This window comes from Eurosta solidaginis, chromosome 5, assembly GCF_040869045.1.
Source record: "Eurosta solidaginis isolate ZX-2024a chromosome 5, ASM4086904v1, whole genome shotgun sequence".
Classification (NCBI taxonomy): domain Eukaryota; kingdom Metazoa; phylum Arthropoda; class Insecta; order Diptera; family Tephritidae; genus Eurosta; species Eurosta solidaginis.
Window position 1 is genome coordinate 77,815,393 of NC_090323.1, and position 26,389 is coordinate 77,841,781.

Genomic DNA, 26,389 nt, shown 5'->3' on the forward strand with positions numbered 1-26,389 from the left:
TGAAGCTAAATGCCGGGATAGCGGATTATCCTACATGATCGAATGTATGGTAAAACGTATGTTAGCATGTAAGCGTATGTATATACTAATAGAATACAGCGAAAGTAGCGTTAGACTAGTATTCGATTTTTGCATTTCTACCTTTTATAATTGTTATTGTAAAATTACTGACTGCCTGCGCGCAGCCCTACATAACTTTATAACGGAGGAATTGTTACTAGTGAATGGTTTTTAGGAAATAACAGTCCGCCGGCGTACGAAATCGTATATAAGGGCGACAAATTAGCTTGTAAGATCAGAAGGCAGGAGATAGGCATATGAGTCAGTGGGCTTCTACCACTGCCAGAACACGACCTGAAGGTTTCTACTTCATTTCGTGATTAGTTTTATATTCAGTAGGAGGTTTCTACTCCAACTGACGGAGAGCTTAGCAGATTGGTTCTACCTCAGCTAGTCTTATCGAGGCAGGGCTAGAGAATAGGAGTAGCTATTAAGGGACATTGAATTTTTAAATAAATTTTATAACGTATTTTCAGAACTCCTTTGTTTATTTATTGCAATCGGAATAGGTTCTCCCACCAACTGTAGGAACCCTGGACGGGCTGGACATACCTCAGCAAAAATAAGTCCGCCACATATTTGAAATTAAAATATCCTTAATAGCTACTCCTATTTTCTGGCCCTGTCTCGATAAGAGTAGCTGAGGTAGAATCCCTCTGCCAAGGTCTCCGTCATTTGGAGTAGAAACCTCCTACTGAATATAAAACTAATCGATGATTTAGCGACCTTTATATTCTTAATCTATGTTTTTTGCTGGCTCAAGGTCCAAATTAAAACACAAACGTTTCGTCTTTTTTGTCAATATATTTCAGTAACCATCCTCAGGACACTATTAACAACATAAAAAACATCACAATATAAAACAATGTACAATATAAAAATTTTTTTTATTTTTGTAAGCAAAAAATCACATACATGATAAATATCCGATCTGTCTAATGTGTCTACTGTTGTCGCTTGCTCTCTAACAAATGCCTGTACAAATGTGCGCTGTGGTCTATGTCCGTTTTATAATTCCTTCGTATGTTTGTAGGTACGTCGATTATGTGAAGCATTTCCAATGTAAAACGTTTCCCGTAGTGTTGTTCTTGTCAAGTATAGTTGCTCTGTCAAAGTTAGGAGAATGTCCGGTACTTTTGCAGTGGGACATAAGGGCTGTTTTATGAAATTTTGTGTTGTGGGACTGTTTGTAGTCAGACTTGTATTGTGACAGTCTCGTTTTTAACTTTCCTTTTGTTGTACCCACATATATGCTATTACATGGCTCATCCGTTTTACCGTTACATGGAATTTTGTAAACTACGTTACTTTTTCGGGTGTTGGAATTATCTGCTTAGTTCTATTAAATATATTCTTTAAAGTATTAATTGGTTTATGAGCTATTCTCACTTTTTCTTTATTATAACAATCAGATCTCGCTACACGTTCTGACAATTCAGGTACATATGTTAATGATTTGAATACTTTCGCTTTTTCTGAGTTATTTTGATGGGCTTTTGTTGAGGATCGCCTTAATAGAGAATTTATAACAGATTTCGGAAAATCATTGTCTTTTAGTAATGATCTTATTTCTGTTTTTATCTATTTGTGGTATATTTCGTCAGATATTTGTAACATTCGATATATATAGGCCCTTGCTGTATTCATTATCATCGTTTTGGGGTGCTTTGTATTGAAGCTGATGTTTCGTCCAGATGAGGTTGGCTTTTGATACCACTTTAATTTTAATTGATTTTGTCTTCTAATGATTATTGAACCCAGATATGCAAATTTTCCGTTTTCTTCGAGCTCTATCGTGAACTCTATATGCTTGTCAAACGAATTTAGTGTGCTCAGTGTGTCTTGTACTTCGTTTTCGTTAACTATGGCAAATAAGTCGTCAGCATATTTTGTGAGTAGTCTTGGGGGACGTCGTAATCCTGTTATCGTTTTTTCTAAGAGTACCTCCGTAGAACTAAACAGAGAATACCAACACCTGAAAAAAGTAACGTAATTTACAAAATTCCAAAACGGATGAGTCATGTAATAGCATATATGTGGGTACAACAACAGAAAAGTTAAAAACCAGACTATCACAACACAAGTCTGACTGCAAACAGTCCCACAACACAAACTTTAAAGTACCGGCATTCTCCTAACTTTGACAGAGCAACTATACTTGAACAAGAACAATACTACGGAAAACGTTTTACATTGGAAATACTTCACATAATCAACGTACCTACAAACATACGAATGAATTATAAAACGGAGATAGACCACAGCGCACATTTGTACAGGCATTTGTTAGAGAGCAAGCGACAACAGTAGACACATTAGACGGATCGTATATTTATCATGTATGTGATTTTTTGTTTACCAAAAAAATAAAAATTTTTTTTTATATTGTACACTGTTTGATATTGTGATGTTTTTTATGTTTTTAATAGTGTTCTGAGGATGGTTACCGAAGTATAACCGAAATATATTGGCAAAAAAGACGAAACGTTTGTGTTTTAATTTGGACCTTGAGCCAGCAAAAAACATAGATTAAGAATATAAAGGTCGCTAAATCATCAATTATACAAAGACGGAAGGCACCCCGGATAGCATATAACAGCAAAAGATGGAGTATGCAACATTCAAGAACAACTATAAAAACATCATAAGACATATAAGACATCAATCAATAAATTGCAAAGTGTTTCAAAGAAGTTGGTAAAATTAAAGTCCAGTATAAAATATCTGTTAAAGTGTAGGAAATCAAAATTAATCCCCAACTTTATAAAAAATTCCACTAGATGCAAGCAATTATTTGTATTTGACTCTGACATACATCCAGATATATACAAAACCTTAGACAGATACACACATTACTACCACACTAAAATACCTTAGCCTAATTATTAAACATAAACACAACATATTAAAAAGACAGCAACAACATATAGAAGAAACAAAAAAACATATGGAAAAACAACTCAGCAGCGAAGACTTTACAGATTTTATGAAAAACGAGGAAAATTTAGCAAACAGCTTAACAACAACACTTAAGAAGCGGCAGGAAGAAAAATACAAAGAATTGAGAAACGAACGAAGCAATATGTTTACCGACAACAACAAAAATGAAGAGTGGTTTGTAAACAAAACCAAAGTCGAGTTCCCACCAGACATAAAAGCTCTGATGACTAAGGGTCCAAAGTTCGCTTTACCAGTAGAAAACAACAAATTCCCCCTCTTCTAATACATCGCGGATGGAGAAGATTTAATACAGACGCTTGAGAACAAAGAAGAACAAGAGGAATCTCGTACCAAATTTTTAATAAAGAACCACACAACAACAAAAAAGAAAAGCGCATTAGACTGTGCAATAATAGATACAGTGAAGCAAACACGAAAATTCTGAAGGAAAATCCGAACATACGAATACTTACATCGGACAAAGGCAACAAAACTGTAGCGATGGAATTAGATGCATATAACCAAAAAATGGGAGATATACTAAATGACCTTACTACGTACAGACCCGACATCCAGATTACAGAACAGAAACAATTGCCTAGTAGACAAACTTTTTAAATTAGAACTAATCTCAAAAACAGAAAGAAGTAGACTCACGATAACCACAGCTCTTGCTCCGAGAATTTACGGTCTGCCAAAATTACACAAAACAGGAACACCACTCAGACCAATTTGCTCAGCCGTCGGATCGCCATCTTACAGTTTATGCAAATACATCGTCGACATATTGAAAAATGTAACTTCAAAGTCAGTCTATAGTGTTAAAAATACAATTGAATTTAAAGAAATGATTAATAACACGCTAATTTGTGACAACGAAAAACTTGTCTCCTTTGATTTGGTTTCACTTTTTCCCAGCATACCAATACAGCTGGCATTAGATGTAATTCGAAATAAATGGTCAACGATAAAGGAACACACCAAAATACCAAAAATAGGTATTTTAAATTTAACGATGTGGTATACACGCAGCTACCAATGTGATCACCAACATCCCCAGTGATTGCGGATATCATAATTGAGGAGCTCTTGGAAAAAACGATAACAGGATTACGACGTCCCCGAAGATTACTGACAAAATATGTTAACGACTTATTTGCCATAGTTAACGAAAACGAAGTACAAGACGCACTGAGGGCACTAAATTCGTTTGAAAAGCATGTAAAGTTCACGATAGAGCTCGAAGAAAACGGAAAATTAGCTTATCTGGATTCAATAATCATTAGAAGACAAAATCAATTAAAATTAAAGTGGTATCAAAAGCCAACCTCATCTGGACGAATCATCCTTCAATTCTAGGCTTCAATTCAAAGCACCCCAAAACGATGATAATGAATACAGCAAGGGCCTGTATACATCGAATGCGCAAATATCTGACGAAATATACCACAAAGAGATAAAAACAGAAATAAGATCATTACTAAAAGACAATGATTTTCCGAAATCGGTTATAAATTCTCTACTAAGGCATTCTTCAACAAAACCCATCAAAATAACTCAGAAAAAGGGAAATATTCAAATCATTAACATATGTACCTGAATTGTCAGAACGTGTAGCGAGATCTGATTGTTATAATAAAGAAAAAGTGAGAATAGCTCATAAACCAATTAATACTTTAAAGAATATATTTAATAGAACTAAGCAGAGAATTCCAACACCCGAAAAAAGTAACTTAGTTTACAAAATTCCATGTAACGGCAAAACGGATGAGCCATATAATAGCATATATGTGGGTACAACAAAAGGAAAGTTAAAAACCATACTGTCACAACACAAGCCTGACTACAAAAAGTCCCACAACACAAACTTTCATAAAACAGCCCTTATGTCCCACTGTAAAAGAACCGGGCATTCTCGTAACTTTTACAGAGAAACTATACTTGAACAAGAACAACAATACGGGAAACGTTTTACATTGGAAATGCTTCACATAATCAACGTACCTACAAACATACGAATGAATTATAAAACGGGCATAGACCACAGCGCACATTTGTACAGGCATTTGGTAGAGAGCAAGCGATAACAGTAGACACATTAGACGGATCGGATATTTATCATGTATGTGATTTTTTGCTTACCAAAAAAAAATTTTTTTATATTGTACATTGTTTGTGATGTTTCTTATGTTGTTAATAGTGTCCTGACGATGGTTACCGAAGTGTAACCGAAATATATTGACAAAAAATACGGAACGTTTGTATTCTATTAGTATATACATACGCTTACATACTAACATACGTTTTCCCTTCTTCCATTATCATGCCTACTGTTTGTACATATACATATATATATATGCATACTTTCGATAATGTAGTATAATCCGCTATCCCGGCATTTAGCTTTACCCCAATTTTCGGGAGCCCTAATATACATACAAATCAGTGTACCTAATCTCGCACATACGGTTGTTGTATGCCTGCCGTGTTTTCCAACCTTCGCTTTACCTAGTGAATTCAACCATTTGTGTTTATGCGTGTCTTCACTGTCGCTTGGTTCCCAGCAAAAATCTAGTGACTGAAAATGGCGACCAACAACAAAATATCACACATTGTTCCACAATTGTTAGTATGACAGAATGAGATGGCCTAATTGAAATGTCCGATCCATATATGCTTGCCTTTTCTTACATGCTATGTACCCTCAAATACGTCACAAAAATTTTCTGCGAATCCGCCATTTGTTGTTTTCAGCTTGAAACCACAAGCGCAGCAACAGCAGAGTAATAAAAATTGATTTACAGATAATTTCGGATATAATAAAAACTAAATTTAAATTAAGTGTTGTGCGCGCTACGGTATTTGCATTTTATATTAATAATACATTTATATTTTCCACAAAGGAACCAAAATCAAGTAAGTTTTAATGCGATATGGGAAAAGCAATTTTCTGGGAAATCTAACATCATTTTCCCATATCCCTACACATCCATTCATTCAATTTCATTACTGGTGCTACAAAATCTACATCGTTCAATCTTTTATATTGTAGGATTTGCTTTAATATAATTTGAATTAATAAAAAAACTGTTATTTACAGAATATCGAAAATTTGTCCCCATTATCGCCAGAGGTAATTTCGCGTCAGGCAACAATCAATATTGGCAGGATTGGACACGGTAAGTCCACTGTTGTGAAAGCTATTTCCGGAGTTCAAACGAAAAGCCATTTTTTATGCAATGCCACGACAGCAGCAGCAACAACCTATCTGCCAATGCCACAACAGTCGGGCTATCCACCACAATCTGGTTGCCCTCCACAACCTCAACATCCAGGCTATCCTCTAAAACAACCAAGTGCACCAGGTGGTTACATGGGTCAAATGATCGCTTCCCAAGGCAGTCGGTTCTATGTGCCGGAGCGACTCGGGATTTTTCCCGACCAAGGACTGTCATTTCAGTGTGACCCCATTTAATTTGTTTCGTCCCTCCCACAAATTGTCATCCTCCCAGCAGCTCCTTGCAGCAGGACTGCTACATATTCTCTTACTCCGGGAAGGTATCGAACCCAATCCGGGTCCGTCTCCTGACCCCGGTCCTGAGAAATGGTTTTGCTGCATTTGCCAGAAAAGAATCTTTTTAGGACGGTCATACTCTGTTCAGTGTGTCTCGTGCAAGGGATGGTTGCATCGGACAGGTTGTTCTGGGCTTGATCCCAAAACCCGACGTCCACGTAACTTTTATAAATCTTTTGTGGCTCCTTGCTGCTCACGCCCAAGTGCGTCCCGTAGTCTACGCCTAAGCGCCCCTCCACTACCTTCCAGCAGCCTCGCTGCTCAGCAAGCCACAACAAGTACCCGCTGCTGCTCGCGCCCCACGGCGCCAACAACTCAAACAGCTGATACCACTCATAACTACTACCTTCGTAGTAGATCTGGTAGCAATGCTGAGCATCAGCCCCTGCCCCCGTCTTCTTCTCCCCCTCTCTTTTCTGGCAGCAATCGTGCAGGTCAGGGAAACAGACTCTTAGTCCCTACCTCCGTTTGCACCGTCTGCTAGCACAGAATATATAGGTTTGTGACATCCGCTCAATGCAGCTCCTGCCTTGGGTGGTGCCACTTTCCTAGATGTTCTGGTCTCCGCGACGGCAACCCCTCGACGGGTTTCATCGCGCCACGTTGCCAGGTCGCAAACCCAAATCCGGGTACCCCAATGCTTGCCCAAGGGCGCCCAGTCCCAAGGCCACAACAGCAATTGCGTCCTGGCCTTCCACAACCTAGGCGTAGTCACCCGTCACTTACCCCTAGAGTGGCGGCGTCACCCCTCATGCACTTCAGAATTCTGCAGTTAAACTGTAATGGACTAACTGGGAAGATTACGGAGATAGTCGATTTCATGAAGCGGCACAACATCCGCATTGCTGCGATTCAAGAGACTAAACTCACAGCATGATCTGCATTGCAGACCTGCTCTGGGTATAATGTCCACAGGAAGAAACGACGTTCTGCACAATAAACGGAGACGCCCCCACACGTATGGTAGGAAGCTGTCATAGCTCGCTAGATATCTCAATCGTGAGCGCAGAACTCGTAAACTGCGTCAACTGGCAGCCGATGGTAACATTGGCATCCGACCACCTGCCCATACTTATTTCGTTCGAGCGTACCGCCGACTTCATCGTCACCGAAAAACGCACTTTCATAAACTTCAAAAAAGGAAAGTGGGAAGAATATAAATCTGCAACAGACAGCAGCTTTGCTGCCCTTCCTATCCCGACTGATGCCCGCCAAGGGGAGCGTGCCTTCCGTAAGGTCATTGAATCCGCCTCGGCACATTTCATTCCCGCCGGGAGAATTCCCGAAATCCGGCCCCACTTCCCGGCGGAGGCCGCGAGCTTAGCGAGGGAACGCGACCTTATAAGACAGCTTGATCCAGGCGACCCCCAAATAAGGGATATAAACCAACGCATCAGATTGCTTGTGGACGAACACAAGCGGGCGAAATGGGAAGAGCACCTAAGAGGTTGTAACCTCTCTACCGGTGTAGGTAACTTTGGTCCACCGTAAAGTCCCTATCGAACCCGACTAAGCACAAAGACAAAGTTTCCATCGCCTTTGGCGATAAGGTGCTGTCGGATGCGGAAAAATGCGCGAGCGCTTTCTGCCGACAATATATAATGCATCCTACGGTCGACAAAGATAGACGGAGAGCCAATAGACACGCACATAAACACAAATTTAGCGCGTCACCAATCACCATCACCGCTAGAGAGGTTGAGGACGCCATTGGTCGCGCTAAACCATCCAAAGCAGTGGGCCCAGACGGCATAGCCATGCCGATGCTTAAAAACCTAGGGAAAGAGGGTTTCAAATATTTAGCGCATGTCTTCAACCTGTCTCTCTCCACCTTTGCCATACCCGAGAAATGGAAAATGGCCAAGGTGGTCCCGCTACTAAAGCCTGGGAAACCAGCTAACGTAGGTGAGTCATATCGTCCGATATCTCCTATCGCCAGTGGCAAAGACGCTTGAAGCCATTCTGCTGCCTTATTTCCAAGCACATTTGCAGCTAGCCCCTCATCAGCATGGCTTCAGAAAACTCCATAGCACTACCACCGCGTTAAATGCCATTAGCACCCAGATAAATTGCGGTTTGAATCAATACCCCCACCATAGAACAGTACTCGTAGCGCTAGACCTATCAAAAGCCTTTGATACGGTCAACCATGGCTCATTACTGCAAGACCTGGAAGGGTCTACCCTTCCCCCATGTCTTAAAAGGTGGACCGCAAATTATCTGGGTGGTCGGCAGGCATCGGTGCAATTCAGAAACGAAACATCAAAACCAAGGAGAATTAAACAAGGGGTGCCACAGGGTGGTGTCCTATCCCCACTTTTGTTTAATTTCTACATATCTAAGCTACCTTCACCACCGGAAGGAGTCACAATCGTTTCCTACGCCGATGACTGCACAATAATGGCCACAGGCCCAGGCCCAGAGATCGATGAGCTATGCAATAAAATAAACGGCTATCTCCCTGATCTCTCCAGTTTTTTCGCCTCGCGAAACCTGGCATTGTCACCGACTAAATCTTCCGCGACCTTATTTACAACATGGACGCCCCAAATGTCGACCATATTGAACATCCACGTCGATGGCACTACGCTACCGACTGTCCTACACACCAAAATCTTGGGTGTGACGTTTGATCAGGATCTACATTTTGGTGCGCACGCAACCGCAATTGTTCCGAGAATTCAGAGCCGTAACAAAATCCTCAAATCCCTTGCTGGCAGTACCTGGGTAAAAGATAAAGAAACGCTCACGACCACCTACAAAGCAATTAGCCAGCCTATTACGTGCTACGCGTCAGCCATATGGTCGCCAAGCCTAAAAACTACCCACTGGAAGAAACTACAGGCCTGCCAAAATACTGCTCTCAGAATCGCCACGGCCTGTCTTCTTATATCCCCAGAACACCATCTGCATAATGAGGCGAGAATACTCCCCATCAGGGAGAGAAATGAGATGCTGACCAAACAGTTTCTGTTGAATACCCAGAAACCTGGGCATCCCAACAGACATCTGATTGACGAACCAGCACCGCCTAGGGGCCTAAGGAGTCATCTCCGTAAGCATTTTGAGGAAATACGGCACCTGAGAACCCAGCCGTATGAAGCGAAAAAACACAAGCAGGTCCTTGGTGAACTCCATAGACAGGCGTCGGACCTTTATGTCGGGAATTGCCCGGTGAATCCATTACTTGAAGAAAAATATCCAGAACTCGCAGAAGAGGAACGCATACTCGCCAGGGAAACGCGTGTCACTCTTGCTCAACTTCGTTCTGGATACTGTAACAGGTTAAACTCTTACCTATCCAGAATCAACCCCGACATACAAAATGTATGCCCCGCTTGCAATGTGTCCCCACATGACACCAACCATCTCTTTAATTGTAATGTGGAACCAACGCCTCTAACACCCCTTTCCTTATGGTCCACCCCTGTTGAAACGGCAAGTTTCCTTGGACTCCCGTTAGAGGATATTGATGACAATTTGTGATCGGTTGCGGCTATTAGGTGGGGCGAGCATTGCTACAACAACAACAACAACATGGGTCAAATGATGCCACCAACAACCTGGACAGGCGCCAATGCCCAGTCAGCCACCCATGCCGGGTCAACCCCCAATACCCGGACGTCATGGTTATAATGTATGCTAATACAACTAATATATTTCAAATATTACTGATGATTATTTTTGTATTATTTTCTTTAGCAACCAGCTGCACCTGGTACTGGTATATATCAATAGCCGCAACAGTAGCCCAACGCCGTTTAGATCCCGATCAGATGCCTAATCCGATAAGCGTTATCGTTAAAAATCAAAATAGCGCTGGTGGTGCTTTTATTACTAATGAACAGGATGTATTACCACCATTGGTGACCACAAAATATGTGGTACAAGATCAGGGTAACTCCTCGCCACGTTACGTTAGGTATTGATATTCGAAATTAATTTTTTGTTTGGCAATTACATTGATCGTTCTCGTTTGCAGGCCTTTTTTTATTGCATACCTGCAACAGCTGATTTATTAAAAACAACAGCTTTGTCCTTTACACTTACCGTCTCACCAATGGCACGCACGGTTGAGAGTGAATATGATCCACCCATTGTAAATTTTGGTGAAATGGGTCCAATTAGATGTAGTCGTTGCAAGGCTAATATGCAATTTGTAGATGCTGGTCGTCGTTTCCAATATCTAATGTGTAAAGTAACAACAGATGGTAAAAAAACTCTTTGTTGTTGTTGTTGTTGTAGCAATGCTCGCCCCACCTAATAGCCGCGACCGATCACACATTGTCATCAATATCCTCTAACGGGAGTCCAAGGAAACTTGCCGTTTCAACAGGGGTGGACCATAAGGAAAGGGGTGTTAGAGGCGTCGGTTCCACATTACAATTGAAGAGATGGTTGGTGTCATGTGGGGACACATTGCAAGCGGGGCATACATTTTGTATGTCGGGGTTGATTCTGGATAGGTAAGAGTTTAACCTGTTACAGTATCCAGAACGAAGTTGAGCAAGAGTGACACGCGTTTCCCTGGGGAGTATGCGTTCCTCTTCCGCAAATTTTGGATAATTTTCGTTAAGTACTGGATTCGTCGGGCAATTCCCGGCATAAAGGTCCGACGCCTGTTTATGGAGTTCACCAAGGACCTGCTTGTGTTTTTTCACTTCATACGGCTGGGTTCTCAGGTGCCGTATTTCCTCAAAATGCTTACGGAGATGACTCCTTAAGCCCCTAGGCGGTGCTGGTTCATCAATCAGATGTCTGTTGGGATGCCCAGGTTTCTGGGTATTCAACAGGAACTGTTTGGTCAGCATCTCATTTCTCTCCCTGATGGGGAGTATTCTCGCCTCATTATGCAGATGGTGTTCTGGGGACATAAGAAGACAGCCCGTGGCGATTCTGAGAGCAGTATTTTGGCAGGCCTGCAGTTTCTTCCAGTGGGTGATTTTTAGGCTTGGCGACCATATGCGTGACGCGTAGCACGTAATCGGCTGGCTAATTGCTTTGTATGTAGTCATGAGCGTTTCTTTATCTTTTCCCCAAGTACCTCCAGCGAGGGATTTGAGGATTTTGTTACGGCTCTGAATTCTCGGAACAATTGCGGCTGCGTGCTCACCAAAATGTAGATCCTGATCAAACGTCACACACAAGATTTTGGGGTGTAGGACAGTCGGTAGCGTAGTGCCATCGACGTGGATGTTCAAAATGGTCGACATTTGGGGCGTCCATGTTGTAAATAAGGTCGCGGAAGATTTAGTCGGTGATAATGCCAGGTTTCGCGAGGCGAAAAAACTGGAGAGATCAGGGAGGTAGCCGTTTATTTTATTGCATAGCCCATCGGTCTTTGGGCCTGGGCCTGTGGCCATTATTGTGCAGTCATCGGCGTAGGAAACGATTGTGACTCCTTCCGGTGGTGAAGGTAGCTTAGATATGTAGAAATTAAACAAAAGTGGGGATAGGACACCACCCTGTGGCACCCCCTGTTTGATTCTCCTTGGTTTTGATGTTTCGTTTCTAAATTGCACCGATGCCTGCCGACCACCCAGATAATTTGCGGTCCACCTTTTAAGACATGGGGGAAGGGTAGACCCTTCCAGTTCCTGCAGTAACGAGCCATGGTTGACCGTATCAAAAACTTTTGATAGGTCTAGCGCTACGAGTACTGTTCTATGGTGGGGGTATTGATTTAAACCGCAATTTATCTGGGTGCTAATGGCATTTAGCGCGGTGGTAGTGCTATGGAGTTTTCTGAAGCCATGCTGATGAGGGGCTAGCTGCAAATTTGCTTGGAAATAAGGGAGCAAAATGGCTTCAAGCGTCTTTGCCACTGGCGATAGGAGAGATATCGGACGATACGACTCACCTATGTTAGCTGGTTTCCCAGGCTTTAGTAGCGGGACCACCTTGGGCATTTTCCATTTCTCAGGTATGACAAAGGTGGAAAGAGACAGATTAAAGACATGCGCTAAATATTTGAACCCCTCCTTCCCTAGGTTTTTAAGCATCGGCATGGCTATGCCGTCTGGGCCCACTGCTTTGGATGGTTTAGCACGACCAATGGCGTCCTCAACCTCTTTAGCGGTGATGGTGATTGGTGACGCGCTGAATTTGTGTTTATGTGCGCGTCTATTGGCTCTCCGTCTATCTTTGTCGACCGTAGGATGCATTATATATTGTCGGCAGAAAGCGCTCGCGCATTTTTTCGCGTCCGACAGCACTTTGTCGCCAAAGGCGATGGAAACTTTGTCTTTGTGCTTAGTCGGATTCGATAGGGACTTTACGGTGGACCAAAGTTTGCCCACACCGGTAGAGAGGTTACAACCTCTTAGGTGCTCCTCCCATTTCGCCCGCTTGTGTTCATCTACAAGCAATCTGATGCGTTGGTTTATATCCCTTATTTGGGGGTCGCTTGGATCAAGCTGTCTTATAAGGTCACGTTCTCTCGCTAAGTTTGCGGCCTCCGCCGGGAAGTGGGGCCGGATTTCGGGAATTCTCCCGGCGGGAATGAAATGTGCCGAGGCGGATTTAATGACCTTACGGAAGGCACGCTCCCCTTGGCGGGCATCAGTCGGGATAGGGAGGGCAGCTAGGCGGCTGTCTGTAAAGGATTTATATTCTTCCCACTTTCCTTTTTTGAAGTTTATGAAAGTGCGTTTTTCAGTGACGATGAAGTCGGCGTTACGCTCAAGCGAAATAAGTATGGGCAGGTGGTCGGATGCCAATGTTACCATCGGCTGCCAGTTGACGCAGTTTACGAGTTCTGCGCTCACGATTGAGATATCTGGCGAGCTGTGACAGCTTCCTACCATACGTGTGGGGGCGTCTCCGTTTATTGTGCAGAACGTCGTTTCTTCTATTTGATCCGCCAACACTTCACCCCTACTGTCCGCCCGCAAGTTTGAATGCCATAGATCATGATGGGCATTGAAATCGCCTAAGAGAATGCGATTGTTGCCAGTGAGTAAGGCCCTGATATTAGGGCGGTATCCACTGGGGCAACAGGTGGCAGGAGGAATGTAGATGTTGATGAATTCTAGGTTTGCATCGCCTGACCGGACAGATAGGCCTTGACGTTCTAAGACATTGTCCCTGCGGTCGATGCCAGGATCAAATATATAATATTGCACAGAGTGGTGTATGATAAACGCGAGACCGCCTCCATTTCCGCTCTCGCGGTCTTTCCTGTGGACGTTATACCCAGAGCAGGTCTGCAATGCAGATCTTGCTGTGAGTTTAGTCTCTTGAATCGCAGCAATGCGGATGTTGTGCCGCTTCATGAAATCGACTATCTCCGTAATCTTCCCAGTTAGTCCATTACAGTTTAACTGCAGAATTCTGAAGTGCATAAGGGGAGACGTCGCCACTCTGGTGGTAAGTGACGGGTGACTACGCCTGGGTTGGGGAAGGCCAGGACGCAATTGCTGTTGTGGCCCTGGGAGTCCTTGGGCAAGCATTGGGGTACCCGGATGATTTGGGTTTGCGACCTGGCAACATGGCGCGATGAAACCCGTCGGGGGGTTGCCGTCGCGGAGACCAGAACATCTAGGGAAGTGGCACCACCCAAGGCAGGAGCTGCATTGGGCGGATGTCGCAAACATATATATTCTGTGCTGGCAAACGGTGCAAACGGAGGTAGGGACTAAGAGTCTGTTTCCCTGACCTACACGATTGCTGCCGGAAAAGAGGGGGGAGAAGACGGGGGCAGGGGCTGTTGCTCAGCATTGCTTCCGACTCTACTACGAAGATTGTAGTTATGAGTGGTAGCAGCTGTTTGAGTTGTTGGCGCCATGGAGCGCGAGCAGCAGCGGGTACTTGTTGTGGCTTGCTGAGTAGCGGGGCTGCTGGTAGGTAGTGGAGGGGGGGGGGGCGCTTAGACGTAGACTACGGGACGTTGGGCGTGAACAGCAAGGAGCCACCAAAGATTTATAAAAGTTACGTGGATGTCGGGTTTTGGGATCAAGCCCAGAACAACCTGTCCGATGCAACCATCCCTTGCACGAGACACACTGAACAGAGTATGACCGTCCTAAAAAGATTCTTTTCCGGCAGATGCAGCAAAACCATTTCTCAGGACCGGGGTCAGGAGACGGACCCGGATTGGATTCGATGCCTTCCCGGAGTAAGAGAATATGGAGCAGGAGCTGCTGGGAGGATGACAATTTGTGGGAGGGACGAAACAAATTAGATGGGGTCACACTGAAATGACAGTCCTTGGTCGGGAAAAATCCCGAGTCGCTCCGGTACATAGAACCGACTGCCTTGGGAAAAAACTCTTTCACTTTTACTTGATCCATATTTTTTCTCCACAGCGCCAATTGAATATTTCCAACATTTGGGCCACACCGGACAGCGTGTCAATAAATATGAACGTGCTGAACTTGTATTGGGTACATGAGTTTTCAAGGTAGAACCTCAACTCATATCCAACATCAATGCCTCGCATTCAATTGTGGACGCTGTACGCACTACATTGGGTTCACACAGTATGGACAAACTTATTGTTGATTCCAGTGGTAGGGCCGCAATTTCAAATGCTGGGGCAACCATTATGAAACTATTGGATATTGTGCATCCAGCCGTAAAACTCTAGTTATCGCCAAGTCTCAAAATGCTGAGGTAAGTTTTTTGTTATATTAGAATGTGTAGAATAAAAATGTTTCTCTTATCAGGTCGGCGATGGCACCACTTCAGTAGTATTTTAGGCATGTGCAATCTTAAAACAAGTTAAGCCATATGTTCAGGAAGGCGTAAATGTACGTATCATCATTAAAGCTATACGCAAAGCATTACAATTATGCATGACCAACAACAACGTGCTTTATTGGAAAAATGCGCTGCCACAGCAATGTCCTCCAAACTTATTCATCAACAAAAAGATTTCTTTTCTAAAATGGTTGTGGACGCTGTACTTTTCTTTGGTGGATCCAAAGTCATACAAAAAATTTAAAATCGCAATTTTAAATATAGAATTGGAGTTCAAGGCTGAGCGTGATAATGCTGAGGTACGTATTGATAATGTTCAAGAGTATCAAAAAATTGTTGATGCTGAATGGCGTATTCTGTACAATAAACTAGCCAAGTACGACGCAAATGTTGTGTTATCTAAACTACCAATTGGTGATGTTGGTACACAGTATTTTGCAGATCGTGAAATGTTCTGTTAGTGTACCAGAAGAAGATTTGAAACGTACAATGAAAGCTTGTGGTGGTGCTGTTATGACTACAGCTTAATTCAAGTGTTTTGGGTCAATGTGATCACTTTGAAGAACGTCAAGTTGGTGGTGAACATTTCAACAATTTCCAAGGTTTGATAGTGGATTTGACATTAATTTTATTTTTATAGTTTATAATTATTTAAAGGTTGCGTTAATGCTAGAACATGTACATTGATTTTACGTGGCAGTGCCGAACAATTTTTGGAAGAAACTGAGCTTCGTTACATGATGGTACAAAGATTGTGCAGCGTACAATTAAACATGATTCTATTGTTGCTGGTAAGTCAAAATACAACTTGAAAAAAATGTCTAATCTTAAATTGTTAAGTAATATTATGAAAAGATTGTGTCCAACTACGGCAGAAAAAACTATAAAATTTGTGTCAGTGAAATGATAATTATTGCTTTTGGTTGTTAGTTTTGAGGCATCGTCTTCGAGTGCCTTCTGATGTTGTTGTTGTAGCAGTGCTTCGCCCCATCCAATAGGTCTGACCCATGGTACTACAATAAGCATCCGAGTTGCATTTTACATGTTTTTTCATTCGAAGTTGTTATAAAATGTCAAACTTTGTTTATGTTTACATTTTTTGTTTATTTACTTTTAATGTGAAAATTTATTACTACGCAATTTTTTGAATGTTTTGCAAATTTAAAAAAAAAAAGAATATTCTTATGCTTTCTGTGTATTAAAAAATTGGAAAGTGTTCTTTGTGCAACTTTAGAAGGGAGAAAGCGGGTGTGAAGCTTTTCACAGTACCGCAAGAGGTAATTTTTTACTTTAGCTCACAACTACTAAAACTCGTCCAAAAATATCGGGAGAGGTGTCAAAACGCGCTTTGGACCCAGGCCCACGAATCCGAAAACGGAAATTAAAAATTTTATTCCTTTCCAGTTATATTAAACAAACAAAATTGAAAATTTTCATGTGGTTGTGTAATTTTGAGGGTTTGGGTACCCACAAAAAAAACTGTGGGTAAACGTGTTTTGCGGGGATATAGATTTGGTCTCCCAGGTAATTTCTAATAACGCGGCCGAAGGCCGTCAATGCAGAAAGGTGTTCTGCGCAAAAATACTATGGATTCCACCCCCGGTTTCGGAGCGCTCCGGGCCATTTTTCAGTTTTTCGGGAATATTTTTTTGGATAGAAATAAAATTTTTAATTTTCGCTTGCGGATTCGTCGTCCTGAGTCCAAAACGCATCTTTTGACACCTCTCCCGATATTTTTGGACGAGTTTTTGCAGTTGTGAGCTAAAGTAACGAATTACCACGCAAGATCAAGGAAGAGGAAAAAATTAGAAAAAACCTTGTGGCGTTCAGCTTCACCAAAATGGCTTAATTTGCTCGCTCCATTTTCAGGCCTGCGCCCTTATGGTCTGGGTTAGAATACCATTAGTTTACAAAGAGCAAAAATATGCTATACAAATATACGCAAAACGGTCCTTATCAGGGCCACCACTAGTCAACAAAGAGAAAAAATTTGCTAAACAATTACTTACTTATTTGCCGCTTAACCGTCTAAACGGTTATGGCCGTCCAACAAGGCGACCCAATCACTCCTTCGCTCCGCCAACCGGCGCCAATTGGTCACATCAACGGAGTTTAAATCGTTTTCCACCTGGTCCTTCCAACGGAGTGGGGTCCGCCCTCTACTTCTGCTTCCATAGACGGGTTCCGACTTTCTTGGTGGGAGCATCATCTTTCATTCGCATAACATGGCCTAGCCAGCGCAGCCGCTGCGTTTTAATTCGCTGGACTATGTTGATGTCTACGTATAGCTCGTAGGTCTGCAATGCAGATCTTGCTGTGAGTTTAGTCTCTTGAATCGCAGCAATGCGGATGTTGTGCCGCTTCATGAAATCGACTATCTCCGTAATCTTCCCAGTTAGTCCATTACAGTTTAACTGCAGAATTCTGAAGTGCATAAGGGGAGACGTCGCCACTCTGGGGGTAAGTGACGGGTGACTACGCCTGGGTTGGGGAAGGCCAGGACGCAATTGCTGTTGTGGCCCTAGGACTGGGCGCAAGCATTGGGGTACCCGGATGATTTGGGTTTGCGACCTGGCAACATGGCGCGATGAAACCCGTCGGGGGGTTGCCGTCGCGGAGACCAGAACATCTAGGGAAGTGGCTCCACCCAAGGCAGGAGCTGCATTGGGCGGATGTCGCAAACATATATATTCTGTGCTGGCAAACGGTGCAAACGTAGGTAGGGACTAAGAGTCTGTTTCCCTGACCTACGCGATTGCTGCCGGAAAAGAGGGGGAGAAGACGGGCAGGGGCTGTTGCTCAGCATTGCTTCCGACTCTACTACGAAGATTGTAGTTATAAGTGGTAGCAGCTGTTTGAGTTGTTGGCGCCATGGGGCGCGAGCAGCAGCGGGTACTTGTTGTGGCTTGCTGAGTAGCGGGGCTGCTGGTAGGTAGTGGAGGGGGGGGGGGCGCTTAGACGTAGACTACGGGACGCCCTTGGGCGTGAACAGCAAGGAGCCACAAAAGATTTATAAAAGTTACGTGGACGTCGGGTTTTGGGATCAAGCCCAGAACAACCTGTCCGATGCAACCATCCCTTGCACGAGACACACTGAACAGAGTATGACCGCCCTAAAAAGATTCTTTTCCGGCAGATGCAGCAAAACCATTTCTCAGGACCGGGGTCAGGAGACGGACCCGGATTGGATTCGATGCCTTCCCGGAGTAAGAGAATGTGGAGCAGTCCTGCTGCAAGGAGCTGCTGGGAGGATGACAATTTGTGGGAGGGACGAAACAAATTAGATGGGGTCACACTGAAATGACAGTCCTTGGTCGGGAAAAATCCCGAGTCGCTCCGGTACATAGAACCGACTGCCTTGGGAAAAAAACTCTTTCACTTTTACTTGTGTTCATTGATCCATATTTTTTCTCAACAGCGCCAATTGAATATTTCCAACATTTGGGCCACACCGGACAGCGTGTCAATAAATATGAACGTGCTGAACTTGTATTGGGTACATGAGTTTTCAAGGTAGAACCTCAACTCATATCCAACATCAATGCCTCGCATTCAATTGTGGACGCTGTACGCACTACATTGGGTTCACACAGTATGGACAAACTTATTGTTGATTCCAGTGGTAGGGCCGCAATTTCAAATGCTGGGGCAACCATTATGAAACTATTGGATGTTGTGCATCCAGCCGTAAAACTCTAGTCGATATCGCCAAGTCTCAAAATGCTGAGGTAAGTTTTTTGTTATATTAGAATGTGTAGAATAAAAATGTTTCTCTTATCAGGTCGGCGATGGCACCACTTCAGTAGTATTTTAGGCATGTGCAATCTTAAAACAAGTTAAGCCATATGTTCAGGAAGGCGTAAATGTACGTATCATCATTAAAGCTATACGCAAAGCATTACAATTATGCGTGACCAAAATATGACATGGCTGAACATGTCGAAGCGCCAATCAAAGGAACAACAACGTGCTTTATTGGAAAAATGCGCTGCCACAACAATGTCCTCCAAACTTATTCATCAAAAAAAAGATTTCTTTTCTAAAATGGTTGTGGGCGCTGTACTTCAAAGTCATACAAAAAATATAAAATCGCAATTTTAAATATAGAATTGGAGTTCAAGGCTGAGCGTGATAATGCTGATGTACGTATTGATAATGTTCAAGAGTATCAAAAAATTGTTGATGCTGAATGGCGTATTCTGTACAATAAACTAGCCAAGTACGACGCAAATGTTGTGTTATCTAAACTACCAATTGGTGATGTTGGTACACAGTATTTTGCAGATCGTGAAATGTTCTGTTAGTGTACCAGAAGAAGATTTGAAACGTACAATGAAAGCTTGTGGTGGTGCTGTTATGACTACAGCTAATGATATTAATTCAAGTGTTTTGGGTCAATGTGATTACTTTGAAGAACGTCAAGTTGGTGGTGAACATTTCAACAATTTCCAAGGTTTGATAGTGGGTTTGACATTAATTTTATTTTTATAGTTTATAATTATTTAAAGGTTGCGTTAATGCTAGAACATGTACATTGATTTTACGTGGCAGTGCCGAACAATTTTTGGAAGAAACTGAGCTTCGTTACATGATGGTACAAAGATTGTGCAGCGTACAATTAAACATGATTCTATTGTTGCTGGTAAGTCAAAATACAACTTGAAAAAAATGTCTAATCTTAAATTGTTAAGTAATATTATGAAAAGATTGTGTCCAACTACGGCAGAAAAAACTATAAAATTTGTGTCAGTGAAATGATAATTATTGCTTTTGGTTGTTAGTTTTGAGGCATCGTCTTCGAGTGCCTTCTGATGTTGTTGTTGTAGCAGTGCTTCGTCCCATCCAATAGGTCTGACCCATGGTACTACAATAAGCATCCGAGTTGCATTTTACATGTTTTTTCATTCGAAGTTGTTATAAAATGTCAAACTTTGTTTATGTTTACATTTTTTGTTTATTTACTTTTAATGTGAAAATTTATTACTACGCAATTTTTTAAATGTTTTGCAAATTTAAAAAAAAAAAAAAGAATATTCTTATGCTTTCTGTGTATTAAAAAATTGGAAAGTGTTCTTTGTGCAACTTTAGAAGGGAGAAAGCGGGTGTGAAGCTTTTCACAGTACCGCAAGAGGTATTTTTTTACTTTAGCTCACAACTACTAAAACTCGTCCGAAAATACCGGGAGAGGTGTCAAAACGCGCTTTGGGCCCAGGCCCACGAATCCGAAAACGGAAATTAAAAATTTTATTCCTTTCCAGTTATATTAAACAAACAAAATTGAAAATTTTCATGTGGTTGTGTAATTTTGAGGGTTTGTGTACCCACAAAAAAAACTGTGGGTAAACGTGTTTTGCGGGGATATAGATTTGGTCTCCCAGGTAATTTCTAATAAGCGCGGTCGAAGGCCGTCAATGCAGAAAGGTGTTCTGCGCAAAAATACTATGGATTCCACCCCCGGTTTCGGAGCGCTCCGGGCCATTTTTCAGTTTTTCGGGAATATTTTTTGATAGAATGAAATTTTTAATTTTCGCTTGCGGATTCGTCGTCCTGTGTCCAAAACGCATCTTTTGACACCTCTCCCGATATTTTTGGACGAGTTTTTGCAGTTGTGAGCTAAAGTAACGAATTACCACGCAAGATCAAGGAAGAGGAAAAAATTAGAAAAAACCTTGTGGCGTTCAGCTTCCCCAAAATGGCTTAATTTGCTCGCTCCATTTTCAGGCCTGCGCCCTTATGGTCTGGGTTAGAATACCATTAGTTTACAAAGAGCAAAAATATGCTATACAAATATACGCAAAACGGTCCTTATCAGGGCCACCACTAGTCAACAAAGAGAAAAAATTTGCTAAACAATTACTTACTTACTTATTTGCCGCTTAACCGTCTAAACGGTTATGGCCGTCCAACAAGGCGACCCAATCACTCCTTCGCTCCGCCAACCGGCGCCAATTGGTCACACCAAGGGAGTTTAAATCGTTTTCCACCTGGTCCTTCCAACGGAGTGGGGTCCGCCCTCTACTTCTGCTTCCATAGACGGGTTCCGACTTTCTTGGACGGAGCATCATCTTTCATTCGCATAACATGGCCTAGCCAGCGCAGCCGCTGCGTTTTAATTCGCTGGACTATGTTGATGTCTACGTATAGCTCGTACAGCTCATCATTAAATCTTCTTCGGTACTCGCCATCGCCAACGCGTAGAGGTCCATAAATCTTTCGAAGAACTTTTCTCTCGAACACTCCCATAGCCGCTTAATCTGCTGTTGTCATGGTCCACGCTTCTGTCCCATATAGCAGGACGGGTACGATAAGTGACTTATAGAGTATGATTTTCGTTCGCCGAGAGAGGACTTTACTTTTCAATTGCCTACCTAGTCCAAAGTAGCATTTATTGGCAAGATTGATTCTTTGCTGGAATTCGGTGCTGATATTGTTGCTAGTGTTGATGCTGGTTCCCAAATAAACGAAGTCTTTTACTATTTCGAAATTGTGGCTGCTAACAGTAGCGTGGTTGCCAAGGCGCGTATGCGCTGACTCTTTGCTCAATGACAACAGGTACTTCATTTTGTCCTCATTCACCATCAAACCCATCTTTACCGCTTCTTTTCCAGTTTGGAGTAAGCAGAACTAACAGCGCGGGTGTTTAGGCCGATGATATCAATGTCATCAGCATATGCAAGTAACTGCCAGCATATGCTAAACAATTATACCTACGAAGAACGGTCCTTATCAGGGCCACAAACAGTTTACGAAGAGAAAAATTTGTTAGACAATTATGTTGTACATATTATATATTTACTTTTGGATTATTTATATCATCCATATGATGACAACAAAAAAAAAAAAACTGGAGCATAACCGATACTGGAGCTGAAAACGGAAATATTCCAAACCGAACTTTTTTCATAGCAGGTACCGATACCAGATCCAGCCTAAAACCGAAATTGTTACAAAAGCCTCCTGGCTAGAGCCAGAAGGAAAACCCGGAACCGTAATTGAAGTCAGTACTACAACCGAACTAGTATCCAAAAATTAAACCGAAAGCAAAATTGGTTCCGAAGTGAGGGGGCAAAAGCAAAATTGGATCAAAACAACCGGGCAATTGCGCTGAACCCGAAAATGAAGTTTTGTTCTGTGGTATAGAGACTCAATTTCAAATTTTCAACACACCCGTGCTTTTTTAATTAAAAAAAATTACATCTCAAGACATGGAGTACATATCCTTCAAAGAAATCTGCGCCTCAAATGCCGGCACGACGAGTTTCCAACGTTAAACGTTATTATGTATATATGTATCTTCGATATTTATTAGTTTACTAAATTAATTAATTTTTACTTTATATAATACATGAAATTTTAAAATAAATCAGTACTTATTCATGAACATACTATTAACTCAGCATTTTATATACAATCTCACCTTAACTTTCAAAATCTCTTGAAGACAGTGACGTTAGCACTCATACATACATGTATTGAAAATAAGGTCCACTAAAAAAACATTTAGCAATAGCGATAGCATTTCCCAATATCATTTTAATACTACAAAATAACGACCTTAGGCAGATAAAATAAGAACTATATACATCCTAAAAAGTTGTATCTCACTTTACATTTAACTGCTTTGAAATATAAATACATACATTAAAAGATGCATACAATACAATATGGTCCCTTTTTTATATATAATAAACAAAATTAATGTTGCGACCATTGCATATTTTTCAAATCAATTGCTTCTTGCACCATCTCCCATAATGCAGACATTTCACGTAAACGTTCGACATGTTTGATGCATTTATCGGCAATATAATCAATCACTTCAATGGCGGTAAAACGACCAATACCAAACCTATAAAAATTTAACAATAAATTACTTTCAAATTAACTACACAATTCAGTACGGTAAGCTCGTATACCTAATTGAACTATGTGCCAAATCCTCATCAGTTCCAATCGCACATAGTACGTACAAAGGTTCCAATGATGCTGCAGTACATGCTGACGCACTAGACAACGCCACATCCTTTAAGGCCATCAGTAATGATAAATTTAATAAACCACTATAGTTTGCTCTGGATCACCATTACATGTACCATATGATAATCTTGAAGTGATGTGATCATATAAACGTTTCGAAAGAAAATTTATATATTTCTTATCATATTCCATTTCTTTGAGTGCAACATCACATGCAGCACCAAATCCAATAACAATAGTCGAAGGCGGAAAGAAAAACTTTAGCTCGTTCAAAAGATATTCCCAACAAAACCGAAAAATGACCCCGGAGTGCTTCGAAACCGGGGTGGGATCCATATTATTTTTGCGCATAACACCTTTCTGCATTGGCGGCCTTCGGCAGCGCTTGTAAAAAATTACCCTGGGTGGGTCCAACACCGATTTGGAGACCAAAACTATATCCCCGCAAAACACTTATGTTCACAATTTTTTTTGTGGGTAAAACAAAATCATCAAATTTGCAATAACCACATGAAAATTTTCAATTGAAAATTTTTAATTTCTTCTGCAAATATCTCTTGACAGACACAAAATATGGTAATAGTCTAGTTGAGGGGTCGACTACTAAAACGCGTCAAAAAATATCGAGAGAGGTGTCAAAAGACGCGTATTAATCTCGAGAACAATAATCCGAAGGCGGAAAAATTTTGTCTCTGTCGGGAGATATTTGCAATTGAAGTTGGCGATTTTCATGTGGTTGTCCTCATAGTGCTTACGGGCGTGACTCCTTAAGACCCTGGGCGGTGTTGGCCCATCAATCAGATGTCTGTTGGGATGCCCAGGTTCCTGGGTATTCAACAGAAACTGTTCGGTTAGCATTTCATTTCTTTCACCTATTGGGAGTATTCTCGCCTCATTATGTAGATGGTGTTCTGGGGACATAAGGAGACAACCCGTGTCGGTTCTGGGGGCAGTATTTTGGCAGGCCTGTAGCTTCTTCCAGTGGGTAATCCTTAGGCTTGGCGACCATATGGTGTAGGAAACAATAGTGACTCCTTCTGGTGGTGAAGATAGCTATTGATATGTACAATTTAAACAGAAGTAGGGATATGACACCGGTTTGAATGTGAGTTTTTTTGAAGTTATTGCAAAAAGCGTTGATTTTTAATATCTTACGAGGTACATTTGTAAATGTTTCTGAGAATGAAGGATGAGACCTATTCAAACTCAATTTTCACCAGGACAATGCCGCTGAGACTTTGCTATACTTTAACATACAATACTTTACCCCTTTTTAGCACAACTATCATTTTTGATTTTATTAAAATTTAAAAATGTTTCTTCCTCTACAGTTCAGCATATCTTTTGCCAACACAGGCATTGTGAATGATGACTAAGTGTGATATCTTATCTGTCAACTGCCTGACAGGATGTTCAATATGGCTACTTTTTAGCGTGTTGACAGGTTGTTCAATATGGCGGCGCCAATCTTCAGTGGGTGATAGAAAGAGATACAGAATGAGACAGCGATAGTCAAATATGCAGAAGATATCACACTTAGTTGTGATTTACAATGAACACAGGTTGGCGATGTGTTTGCGCAGGACTGTGCCTTCGTTACTTTATAATGAACTAACAGACCCGTCAGATGTTGTTCTGCCCTAAATTTGGTCTATCTCCATACATTTTAATAAGCTTTTTCCGTCTAGCTCTGCCTCCCTCCTCACTTTTTCTTAATCCTTTTATTCACTCCTCCCTCCGTATTTTCGCTCCATCTATCTCTATTTTCGTCTCACTCTATCTCTTTCTCAGTCTCGTTCTCCTTCTCTCTTCTCTAAAGTTTTTCCCATTCTTCTTCATCCCTTATTGCCAGGCAAATCGAATAGGACGTATGTAAATAGTTATGTGGGTATTATTAATTCATGTCCTTATTTCGGCTTCGCATGCACATTTATCAGTTTTGCCAGGTTAATGCAACTAAATCGAATATCACAATGAAAATTACGTCAAAGCTCTCAGCAACAACTTTCATTTGATATCCATATTACACACACATTCTAGGGGTATCCGGGTCCAGGTTTTGCCCATATCTTGAGACCCTAGTCACCCAGCGGTATAAAAATTACTCTGTACTAAAGCACTCATCAACAGCTTCAATTTGATACCCATAATGTAAAAACACATCATAGTGTTACCCTAATGCACGTTTTGGCCTATATCTCGAAACCCTTCAGGAATAGGTATGAAAACTACCCTGTACTAAAGCACTAATCAACAACTTTCATTTGTTATCCATATTCTATAAACACATTCTAGGGGTACCCGCGTCCACGTTTTCGCTTATATCTCGAGACCCTAGTTAACCGCGGATACGAAAAGTACCCCGTATCAAAGTACTCATTCGATACCCATATTGTACAAACATATCCCAGGATTACCCACGTCCACGTTTTGATCTCAAGACCCTATCCAGAAAGGAATAAAAATTAGCCTATGCCTGTCTCCTGGTTCTAAGCTACCCCTCCACCAATTTTCAGCCAAATATGTTCATCCGTTACTTCCTCTTCAATCACTCTTTATCAATTAAAAAAAGCGCATCAAAATCCGCTGCGTATTTTTAAAGGTTTAAGCATTCAAAGGGACATAGGGACAGAAAAAGCGACTTTGTTTTATACTATGTAGTGATGTACATACCTATAAACCTACGCCCGAAGTTAAATAATGCAGCGATTGCTATGTATGTACGTATGTATTTGTCGCATCAAGCCTCACTCAAAAGCAATTAGCGCGAAAAGTTCACAGCGAACAAACACACATACGCATTTTTTGATAAAAATGTTACTTTTGTTAAAACAATTTGGCTGATATAAGAAAGGAATCAAGTATTTTTTTTGATGCAGATCGAAGGTAAATATTTCAAAGTTTTACTGAAAAGTAGAATTTTTGAAATCCATCCATCCGTTTATGAGTTATAGCTATGTAAACAAAAATTTTATGATTTTTTGCTACATTTTGGCAATTTGCCACGCCCCTATAATATATATCTTCAAATTATATTAACTGTACCATCTCACGTAGCTAAGCTTTCAAATGCAAAAAACCGTTTTAAAATCGGAGTATTCTGTGTAAAGTTATGTGCATACATGGCATTTAGCGACT

At 41.6% G+C, this 26,389-nt stretch overlaps 1 protein-coding gene and 3 pseudogenes across 1 annotated transcript; 3 read left to right on the forward strand and 1 right to left on the reverse strand.

Moving 5' to 3' along the window:
• Positions 1 to 10,014: 10,014 nt before the first annotated feature.
• LOC137253769 (protein transport protein Sec24C-like) lies at positions 10,015 to 14,999 on the forward strand. Its single transcript, XM_067791209.1, has 4 exons — positions 10,015 to 10,211; positions 10,277 to 10,496; positions 10,557 to 10,785; positions 14,881 to 14,999. Exons 3-4 carry the CDS (start codon positions 10,635 to 10,637, stop codon positions 14,964 to 14,966), a joined length of 237 nt encoding a protein of 78 aa, XP_067647310.1. The 5' UTR covers positions 10,015 to 10,211; positions 10,277 to 10,496; positions 10,557 to 10,634; the 3' UTR covers positions 14,967 to 14,999.
• On the forward strand, positions 14,970 to 16,352 carry LOC137254192 (T-complex protein 1 subunit eta-like; annotated as a pseudogene).
• A 1,793-nt stretch (positions 16,353 to 18,145) lies between these two features.
• On the forward strand, positions 18,146 to 20,347 carry LOC137254193 (T-complex protein 1 subunit eta-like; annotated as a pseudogene).
• A 2,187-nt stretch (positions 20,348 to 22,534) lies between these two features.
• On the reverse strand, positions 22,535 to 25,894 carry LOC137253768 (cysteine desulfurase, mitochondrial-like; annotated as a pseudogene).
• Positions 25,895 to 26,389: the final 495 nt, after the last annotated feature.